The 11,701-nt window shown below is 36.8% G+C and overlaps 1 protein-coding gene across 2 annotated transcripts in view; it reads left to right on the top strand.

The window, feature by feature from the left end:
• Positions 1 to 1,701, top strand: part of LOC113237660 (nitric oxide synthase-like protein) — a 196,305-nt gene extending 194,604 nt beyond the window's left edge. For both annotated transcript variants that reach the window (XM_026474271.1, XM_026474270.1), the window contains exons 3-4: positions 1,255 to 1,417; positions 1,616 to 1,701. In XM_026474271.1, the coding sequence (XP_026330056.1) occupies positions 1,255 to 1,417; positions 1,616 to 1,639 (187 nt within the window). In that variant the 3' untranslated portion in view covers positions 1,640 to 1,701. The remainder of the gene's footprint in view (positions 1 to 1,254; positions 1,418 to 1,615) is intronic.
• Positions 1,702 to 11,701: the final 10,000 nt, after the last annotated feature.

Below are 11,701 nucleotides of genomic sequence, written 5' to 3'. Positions count from 1 at the left end.
TGTATAATATTTGATTTTCAATCATATTATCAATAGGAAATGAAACTATTTTTCTGGATTTAAATCGAGTAAATTTGTTTTTTCAAACAAACCGACGTTTCGGGACCTTTACAGGTCCCATGGTCACGGTTGACTGAGGTGGTACAGTCTTCAACCAGTTATGTCTAATATTGATGCAAACTTTATTAATTAATTACCTTATTTTTAATTTTACAAAGAAAACATTCCAATTTACGCTACATTAAGTTTTACAAATTATTTTATTGAATGAATTTTTATTAAGTTCAAGTAAATTCATTAAAAAAAATAGTTTCATTTCCTATGTGTAACAATCGCGAAAACCTAAGAACTCGATACATATTATCAATGTTAATCTCTGTCAAAATCAAAATTAAAAGTCAATATTTTTTTAAGTGAAATTGAATTGACACGTTGAAATTTATCGATTAATTGGTTACAACACTATTATTTAAGAAAAAAGACTGAGGACGTAATTGTTTTTACGATATTTCGGACTAACCCAAAATTGCATTTTATTGAAATTCATGCGAAAATAACACTTGAAATTTGTTCTATCATGTTGTACAATGCTTCACTAAAATGAATATTGTATTTTTTAAACCCAGAAAGTTGATAATTGTTTGTTGATTGTTTCGTTAATTGCATTCAAAGTTACAAACTATTGTCTTCTTTGGTTGTCAAATTGGGCCTCTTAAATTCTGACGACTATACATGACACAAATTATAAATATATGTGAAATTTTGCAACTCTCCTATTTAAGCTTTATCGAATGGAATACGTTCGAATGTTTGAATCTTTCCTATTTCTGCCGCCAAGCAGTAATGTCAGCTTTGTTGCTGCCGGTGAAATTACAGGCACATGGGACTTGTCAACTAATGTCTCAAAGAGACGGGCTGCGGTGGCAGTGCCTCTCAAAGAGACGGGCTGCGGTGGCAGTGCCTCTCAGATCTTTGCGATTTAAAGCTCTGAGTGGCACTGCAATTTTTTATGGACAGGTGTGTAGCTTACCATTAGGTGCACGACTTGTTCGTTTCGTCACTTGACCTTATTAAAAAAATCTATCTCCTGAAAATGTATCGTTTTGCAGATATAGCTTTATTACACCGAAGGAGCGAAATGTTGTTCGTATTAATGAATTGGCGTATTAAGAGATTTGGGGTCAATTGTATAACTCTCTATCCCTTTCTCAGATTCTTGTAATTATTACTGCATCCTAAAATCTTTCTCAACAGAGCCAACACCCCTGCCCACGAAGCGCGTTGGCAAGCAGTTCAAGACGAAGTTGCACGATCTGGCACTTACCAGCTCACCACCACAGAATTAGTGTTCGGCTGCAAGCTAGCTTGGAGGAATGCTAGTCGTTGCATTGGCAGGATACAGTGGTCAAAACTACAAGTAAGTTTTGCTTAAATTTTAGTCACACACAATTTTGTTATATACTTGATAGACCACATTACTATAGTTCAAGAATGAAATATGTTTAAAGTAAGTACAAATTTTATGTGTAAATGCGCGGGTGCATTCTATGTCGCCTAACACAGCCTAAACGTGTTATCGGACCTCCAAATAATTGGCAATACATTTGTTTTGTAGCATCGTAACGTCATCGGCAACTAAAAAATGGCGGACGTACAACTTAAATACTCTCGGTAATCCTGATGCCCGTATGCACCCGAATACAACTTTCTTTGTCAAGAAATTGTTAGATGTATCATCGATAATAATTTGAATTACATACTGTATTGTGGTTTTTTTTTATTTCCACATTAACTATACACAGCTGTAAACCTATGTCCCTTTTTGTAGTAATTTTTACTCCTTAACAATATTATAAGCAAAAATATAAATGTGTATAAAGTGTTCTTTTATTTTGCTAAAAATGAACATTTTTCCGGTTATTATTATTTCTTAGTTTTTATGATACCAAGTGACAGGACGAACAAGTACAACCTGATGGTAAGACGCCTGTCCAAAACAGTTGCAGTGCCACTCAGAGCTTTAAATCACAAAGATCTGAAAGGCACTGCCACTGCGTTCGTCACCCTAAGACGTAAGTCCCATTCTCTGTAAATTCACCACCACCAGTACTACTCCACCAGTCCTACACCAGTATTACTGCTTTGCGGAAATAGGTAAGGTGGCAGTACTTCCCTTTCACAAGGAGCTCTTATGTTACTAGAGTTTCAATAATATATTTTCGTCTGACCTTCGAAAATATATAACCAAGACAAAGAACAGCCCCGTACCTTTCTAATTTTGATTATAGTGACTATCGACCCTTAGGGTGTATGAGAAGGGCACTATAATAACCTGTGCGTGCATAGAAACCTTCTAACTTCAGGTTCTGATCACAGATCAGCCAGTGTACAGGACTGTTAGAGACAGTTATCACTGACTTTATCCGGTCCTCAAGAGGCTAATGTCTCGGGTGAGCCAAGATAAAGAATTGTAATTACTCTATTTACGTCCAAGTGCATTGAGTACGTTCGGTCAGCATCATGTGCCAAGGGCATTCGTATTCCTATCAGTTGATAGGAATGCGACGACAGCCGAAATCTGCCGAGAGATATTTAGACTGGTTCCAGAGTGGTGCGCGTTAATCCGCGCGGAGCACTGGAGCGGAGTAACACGTGGGGCGTTAGAAATCGTTTTACAGTAACGCGGATTGCTCCGTACGGAATACGTTTCGCGTGAACTCCGCACTAGCCACCCGTGCGTTCATTGTAGGCAACTGTCTTCCGTGAATATCGGCACTAAATTAGATACTCGATTCAGAGCACTGCGGATTCTACGGATACGGATGGCCTGCAGGCGGACAGTCCGTACGGACCGTAAGCACAGCTGTCAAACCAGCCTTAGAATAATATAATTATACCTAGACGCCGGTGTACCTGCACGGATGATTATCGCTCGTCGTCATTCAAAAGACATCAACGGGTGACGTTAAAGTCAAGACGTAGTAAAAGAATTAAATACCGACAAAATATACCAAAACAACACGACTACTGATTACTATAAAAAATACGTAAACAAGTTGAACCGTAAAGTCAAGTACCGCTATTAGTATTCATTCCTAGTCGAAATCTTCAACAAACCGTCTCTGACTTAATTTGGTGCTTCGGGGAAGAAAGAACGTAAAAGTCAAACTATAAAAATTACAAGACTAAGTTAAACTATTGTTTTCGAATCTAAATCGCGTATATTTCACGTAATGACTCTACTTTGGACTTAATGACATAAACGGATAAGTGTATGGGAAATCAAAATATTTTTTCTCATATTAAAAGTTGTTTATTATTATTACTAGCGTGAAGCATAATGTGGTATTTTATGCAATCGTTCCTTAATGAGGTTTCTTAAAGCCGAGTGTCGCGTATAGTGAGGCTTTGCCTAATAATGGTTGCATACAATACTTTTTCTAGGAGTAAATAAAATATCGGAACACAACCAATTTTAATGTCAATTTTGTTAATAATCCATAACAACAAAATCAAAGGAAAGACAAATAAACGCTATAAAACAAGAAACCAAAGAGAAAGAATAGAAGTGGACAAGTACAAATCAGGAGGCAGTAGAGCGTCTAAATAGCGTTATATTTAATATTTTAATTAGTAAAACTACGACGTTCTTTTTTGAACCGACTTCAAAATAAGGAGGACGTTCTATATACTTTTTTTGTACGTATGTCACGCGATAACTCGAGCGAGCATTTGTGAACCGATTTCTATGATTCTTTTTTTGTTGGGAAGAGGATACCTCAATAGTGGTCCCATTTAAATTTGATGAAAATATTTCTACCTTTTTAGTTTGGCAAACTAGGGGATGAATCCGGTTTCGCGCACTTTCCAATAGCCGATTTCAATAACACTTGGCAAATAGATGTAATTCCAACGAACTATTAAGGTCGATTTTTTTCAGTACTCTATACTGAGATTATTGAAACTTATAATAGTTTTTTTTTTATAATATTAAGTCGGGCGAACAAGTCGTACGCCTGATGGTAAGCTACACGCCTGTCCATAACAGTTGCAGTGCCACTCAGAGCTTTAAACCGCAAAGATTTGAGGGGCACTGCCACTGCGCCCGTCACCCTGAGGTATAAGTTGACAAGTCCGACGTGCATGTAATTTCACCAGCACCCTTACCCTTCAAAACCAGAACAAAGTAATGTGGACATTACGCTTGTAAAGGTGGCAGTACTACCCAGGACGAACTCTTTCACAAGCTCTATTGCTACTAAATTTCATTACAGCTGTGTTTTCAGTTCAGTAGCGAGTTCCATTGACAATATATTTTTATAATTCAGAACTAAAAAGAGCCCCTTTATGATAATGGTTTATGACATTATAATTGACTGACTAATTAATTGATAGTAGAGGAGTAGTAAAAAACCTTGTTACAATCTCTACATACGCAATATTCTAAATAAAACCTTTACCCGCTTATGAACAGTAACAGCGTTTATCGGGAAATTAGGCGATTATCACACTGCACCGCGTCCCGCGACGGAGCGCAGAGCTGCGTTTTTTAACGTTGTACAGAAGTACCTCAGTTTGTATGGAAAACACGCGCCGTCCAATACACTGACAACGCTTCTCCGCCCGCTTTACCGCGCCCCCGCGCCAAGGAGTATGGCACATTGCGCTCCGCACTACCGCGCAGATTTTTAATCAATGTAATTATCGTTCGGATTTTCCCTAACGAATAATCAAAGGATGCAGTTGACATACGTGTTTAGTTGAAAAATTAATCTTCATATTTTCTTAAATCTTTGTAGTGAAGTTGAATGTTATCTTCGGTGTCTTTTTATTGAGTAAACAAAAACCATATAGACAATATAACTGCAGCGTCATGAATGAGTTCTGTATTATTAACCATTCTTGTTAAAGAAGGATCTCAATTACAAGTACAATCACTACGGCGATCAACTACCAAGCAAGTACTTTAAGTGGCGCGGGGCCGCTAGACCGCTGCCCCCGTGCAGATGAAAATTTCGTCACGGCGCGCGTGATTCCGCGTCCCGCGCACCGTCGGGGCGCGGTGCAGTATGTTAATCGCTTTAAATATAAGAATAGTCCGGGGTACCTCATCTCGCTACATGGACATCAAAAAAACAACTACGGGCTTTACAGTGCAATTTCCAAGGCTTTCTGTGTAGTTGACGCCTACTATTTTACCATAGAGAAGTATCAATAACGTACTGACAAAATTCAATGATTTATATTTTATGCCTTTTGAATCAATGTAATAGTATAACTTATTTATTCAGATAACTAACTTCCATTGGTTAGTTTTACAAACATTATTAACTGCCTGCGTGGCCGAACTTGTACCATTCCGGACTGCGACGCAGAGGACCCGGGTTCGATTTCCGGACTGAAAGAAATATTTGTATGGCCTACATTTATTTCTCTCGTGAGTTTTGGCGTAATTTATGGTTGTCTATGCGTATGTCCATGGCACCTGCGATACAGGGCTTCCCTAGTGCGGGGCCATGAGTGTGTGCGCGTTATTATATTCTTATTGTCTTAAGGGTCGATGCAACCTCAAATGGTTTTGGTCGATTCCGCATACAAGCGAAAGTGTTAAGTCAATCCTTTTGGAAAAAAAATAGCAAAATTGAGGATATAATCATCACTAACGCTAACAATAATAATGAATATAAAATAAAGTAGTAAAACTATTGCGTGTCTAAATACAACGAAGTCAAGTAAAACAAAATAATTATATATTATGATAATGGTTGGAATAGAATGGTTGGAAGAAAAAAATTTTAAATTCTCAAATTCCTTTTGTCGCTTACAGATTATATCAAGGATCGGAATAGGTAGAGTTTTTTTTACCTAAACTTCGAGGAACATAGACAGAAAATGGAGACTGCCTTACGACAATATTTTTAGGTCCCAGGACCTTTTCGGGATTGGGGAAATCACTTAAGAATATTAGAAATTAACGTAATTGGGGACTGGTAGGTACTGTACTGAGGGGTATAGCTCTAATGCATAGCGAGAGGTACTTTTATGAATATAAACTGGAATAATCTTTAAAAATATACTTTATTTCACTTTTTTACATGTTACTCGTTTTGGGTTACAAATCAATAATGTCAAGATGCTCCATTCTTTTCTCTTAGTTCATTTTCAAAGCATTCTAATTATGAATCTATTCACTCAGCCAGTGATTCTACTCATAGAGTAGAGCCTAGACTACATCCCTCTTTCACAGCTGAAGGGGTGAATATCCCTAGCTGGAGCTCTACCTGTGATAGGCAACTTACATCAGTGATCAGCCTTTACTACAGGCTAGCCACACACTGCTCGGAAGCTATCATCTTACCAACAAGTAACCACCGAGGAGGCTATGACTTTAGTCTGCCAAAAACCTATCTAAAAGGACAGACCATGACCACATCCTAACCAAACAAATCAAAATATATTTACTCGTTAGCTATCCTAGCTAAATAGGGAACCTGACTAAACCCTAACACTTTATTTCAGCGACCCTAAACTGGCTGAACGATCCTAACAAATTCTAAACATCACTACTTTCTAACTGTTTCCCTAAATAGTCTTCAACGTGCATGCTGCCACAACGACGACACAGGCTTGAGCATCCATCGGATGATCACTGGGTAACATCTATATTGATCTCCCAGCTGCCTTAGTCCTCACCCTGCAGCTATCCACGTTCCATCTGCTATTCTCGCTTTCTTTAAACAAACGAGTACAAAAACACATATAACCCTAACAAAAAAATGGGATGGGGATATTCCATATGAAGAACGCCTAATTAATTAAATAAATATATTTTCCCCGAATGCAGACAGTTCTTGTTCATCTGGGAGGGTGAGCACGAACTATGCACATACACTGGACAATATATCTATCAAATTAAAAAAAGAAAAAAGAAAAAGTAAGTTATATCCTTCTAAGATCACATCCTCCCGTTTTCAAAGTCTACATTGCCGGAAAATAACAAGGTCTCTTAAAATTCTTCATAATCTCATCGAGGTTCCACATGAAAAATAAATATAAAAGATTAATTAACCTAGTAGAAACCAAGAAAACATTAAATTATCTCCTATAAAACTTTTTCATTCTACTCGCATGCAGTCGATTCTGTCTACCCGATCTATTCCTATTTATACCTAATCTTCTCACCATACAATTAATTCTACTCAATTGATATACTATTCTAAGTTTCTCGTAACATACCTCTTAGATAACAAAGCAATCCTGTTTTTCTTATCAAATAATCGTTTCCGTTGCGATTGAATATTTCCTACATATTCTTTACGAGAATTCATCGAAGCTGCTCGTTTTACAAAGTCACTTCGTAAATTCTCCACATTATTTACGCGAACACAATTAAAAATGTCGCTTTCCGATTTACCATTTATATTTAGGTACGGCAAAACACATTTATCTTCTTCTTCTTTTAAATATTATGGCTCCATCGAAATAATCAATGATTTTGCCAATGTCAAGTAAAAAACATATTCATAATTCACTTCACTTTTTATTTTTATGGTTCCATCAATATGAGAACTGATGATTTTGCCAATGTCACAGTTGAAAGAAAAAAAACGAAACAAAGAAAAAAATTTTCGCTAAGCTCTGATAGGACATTAACCGGTGTTGGTAAGTTGGACTACGGGAGTACTCAGTTGAGAATGTAAAACAAAACAGCAAAACAACATTTATAAATATATGTTATTTAAGTGGATAAATTTACATAGAGTAACAATATGGGGGGAGAACACTAAAGTTAAAAGGTTGTTTATGTTGGTTGTGGGGCGGGGGAATTTTGGAGAAAGTAAGTTATAAAGTGGAACAGCAATATTAGGACAATTGAAAAAAATGTGTTCCAAGGTACCGTCTTCTAGGCCGCACTCGCACAGAGAGTGATCTCGAACTCTCATTTTACGCAAAAATACAGGTGTGCAAACATGGCCTAAGCGCAAACTAATAATAGTGGAAGTGATGTTTTTAGGCAAATCGCGACGTTTAAAAAACCAGGGTATAATTATTTTTATCTAAATCACAATATTGACGTAATTGACACGTCTTATCACTCACGTCAACGTTACTTATCATTTCTGGCAAAACCGAGAAGCTATCTAAACTTTTTGATACGGGTTTCAAAGAAGACTTTTCTTTCTTTGATCCAATATCTGTCATGGACTTAGAAGAAGAAATTTTATTGTCAATTTCCACTTTTGACAACTCGAAATTATATTTTTTCAAAATATCTTGACCCAAAATTAAATATTCTTCAAGATCGTCTATAACCAGCAACTTCGAAGGACATTCCTTCCCATTAATCATCAACGACACTTTAGTGGACGACTGCATATTTATTGGCGTTGCACTCACTGTACGTAATGGAAAACTTGGAGTATCATCGATACGCAACTGCAACCTTTCCGCAAAATGACGAGAAATTACTGAAACCGAAGCATTAGTATCCACCAACGGCTCGCAACATACATCGTTAATAAAAACAGATATAAAAGGTATCTACACTAAAGGTATCTACACTAAAACTATCAATTGTAAACAAATTTTCTAAATGTTCAGCTGCGCTTTGCTGACATCCACGTTGAGGAGATCCCGACGAAGATCCACTACTATGTGCTCGTGAATACCCTTGACTTGGCGTATCCTGATGCACGACTGGTGCTCGTGGCACTTGATATTCCGACTGCTTAGACTCGGGTCTAATTATCGGTGCAGAGTGTGTTTGCCAACAGTGAGAGTGCTCCATGTAACAATATACTGGCAATTCAATATCTTGTCGACTCACATTATAACTGTGATTAAATATATCATCTACTTGCATAATTGTTTTCCTCAACTCCTCTTTCGATAAATACAAATTACTAGCCAGCATCCATTGAAAATTGGGTATCAAAGATTTCAAGAAGTGCTTAATAAACTGAACATCTTGAATATTCGCTTTCGTCGCTAACTCATCTAAACTATAAAAATAACTTGAAAGCGATTCATTAGGCCCCTGTCGCCTATAATAAAATTCTCGGGCGTAATCTATTTGTGAGGGAAATTCCTCTCTTAGCTTCTGTGCAATCACATCATACGTCATGTATGAAGAAAAATACGTTCTGTACCATTGTAGAGCTGGCCCCTCCAAATACAATGCAAACACGTATCTCTTCTGCACATCAGACCAATTATTTAATACACTGATGGTCTCAAATTGATTCAAAAACAAAATTTCCAACGGAGTTCTCTTCATTGGAACTTTTCCATCATTCGCAAGCTTGTGTTCACCATTTGAAAGCTTGAATTATATTATACTTCTCCCATTGCCAGATTTTTCAAAATAAAAATATAAAAAATTTTCACATCGTAATTCACGCTTCAATCATTAGAAAGCCGGCGAATTTCACCATTTTGTAATGAAGTTGAACTCAAATTGCGTCAACTTACATCAGAACTGATAGTTGGGAGCTAAAGATTTTAGGAAATGCTTTACAAATTTCACATCATCCTCAATCTTAGCCTTCGTCGCCAAACTATCTAGATTATAAAAATATTCCACAAGCGGCTCATTAGGCCTCTGTCGCCTGTAGTCAAATTCTTGAGCATAATCGACCTGCGAGGGGAACTGCTCTTTCAACTTTTGTGTTATGATTTCGTATGTGGTATATGAAGAAAAATGGGCTTTATACCATTGCAAGGCTGGCCCTTCCAGATACGTCGCAATTACGTATCTTTTTTGCCCATCCCACCAGTTGTTTATCACACTAATCGCTTCAAATTGGCCCAGAAACTCCTCCACATCATTTAGGCCCGAAAATTTCTGTGCCGGTGTATGATTCATTGTATAACCCCTTTTTTTTACTTTACCGGTATCTACTACGAAGTGCACGAGCACACGACAACGATTTTCTAATAAAAAATAAAAATATATATTACGACCTTAAGTCCGTTTTCCTCTTCCTTGTAGGCTTGCTTTTATTTTTGTAGGCTAATTTTACTATATCTCTGCCTCAGAGATATTTTAAGATTTCTCAAGGTTTTCACATTAGAATTCGTGCCTCCACCACTTGTACTGAGGGGTATAGCTCTAATGCATAGCGAGAGGTACTTTTATGAATATAAACTGGAATAATCTTTAAAAATATACTTTATTTCACTTTTTTACATGTTACTCGTTTTGGGTTACAAATCAATAATGTCAAGATGCTCCATTCTTTTCTCTTAGTTCATTTTCAAAGCATTCTAATTATGAATCTATTCACTCAGCCAGTGATTCTACTCATAGAGTAGAGCCTAGACTACAGTACACTATATTTATCTTAACTTTGTAACACACAGTGGGTCGGATATGCGATATTGCGGACATTGGATTTTTATTCACAATATCTTTCTAAAAAATATGTCAATCGTGAGTCCATTCCATTCCAGTCTCCATTTTCTATCGATGTTCCTCGAAGTTTAGGTAAAAAAACTCTATCTATTCCGATCCCTGAATATAATATATAATATAACGTACCAAAAACATTCTTAACTTTTTGATGATTTGTATAATACTTGTACGAATTTATTGGTCACCAACTCTAAATTTCCAAAGCTTATGTTATCAGTGGAGTAAGGCGATGTTTGCTGAGAAACAGGCGGTCTACTCCCATTCTCCGTCCGACATTCGTCCTAAACAATACTGTCAAATAAGTGATACTCGATCAAATTAATAGACGCATGATGCAAAAAAATACAAATACAAAGTAATCAAGTACAAAATAAGGCTAAGGAAAGATTGTACATTGCAATTTATGTAAGTCTCTGCAACCGAACTATGATTTAACCTGCGAGTGCACACCTGTTCTCCGTCCAAAATCCACCCGAAACAATTACTGTCAAATAAGTAATACTCAACGAAATTAAAAGAAGCATGGTGCGAACGAAACTTCATACTTGACATTGTCTTTTGATATGATCGAGTATTACATATTTGACATCATTACCCCGAAAACCGAATTATAACGAAGCCTTTGTTCTTTCAGGATATGTTGGTTGTTTATCGCAAAGACACGATGGTTCGGTTGGGTTAAGTTAAGTTAGGTTTAAAAGAAAAAAACATTTTCCTCTCAAAATTACTTTCGGGGTTGTGAAAATTCGAGCAAACGTTATTTCTGGAAAATGTCATTTCGGACTTCTGATAGGTAACTGTGCAAAGTATGCAGTAGCAGTGCGGAAAGGAGCAAAATTGTGTGATACAATACAAAAGTTCTGCAGTCCGTCCGACATCCGTCCGAAACAATTACTGTCAAAAAAGTATTACTCAACCAAGTTAAAAGAAAATGTCAAGTATGAAGCTTCATTCGCACCATGCTTCTTTTAATTTCGTTGAGTATCACTTATTGTACAGTAATTGTTTCGGACGAACGTTGGACGGAGAACAGGTGCAGACTCCCAGGTTAAATCATAGTTCGTTTGCAGAGGTTACGTAAATTGCAATGTAAAATCTATCCTTAGCCTTATTTTGTACATGATTAATTTGTATACAGCTCTGTACATTATTGTTAAAAGAAAATAAACATTTATTATTATTAGCAGTCGTAGCGGGGTTAGTATCATATTTTCGTACTCGCTTTACGAACTCCGCAAAACATTTTTTATAATTGAATTTCTTTTTTCTTTTTGGTTTGATACTGCC

Source organism: Hyposmocoma kahamanoa, unplaced genomic scaffold (genome assembly GCF_003589595.1).
Source record: "Hyposmocoma kahamanoa isolate Upper Pololo Valley unplaced genomic scaffold, ASM358959v1 93, whole genome shotgun sequence".
In the NCBI taxonomy this organism is placed as follows: domain Eukaryota; kingdom Metazoa; phylum Arthropoda; class Insecta; order Lepidoptera; family Cosmopterigidae; genus Hyposmocoma; species Hyposmocoma kahamanoa.
This window is presented reverse-complemented; position numbering and strand designations above follow the sequence as displayed.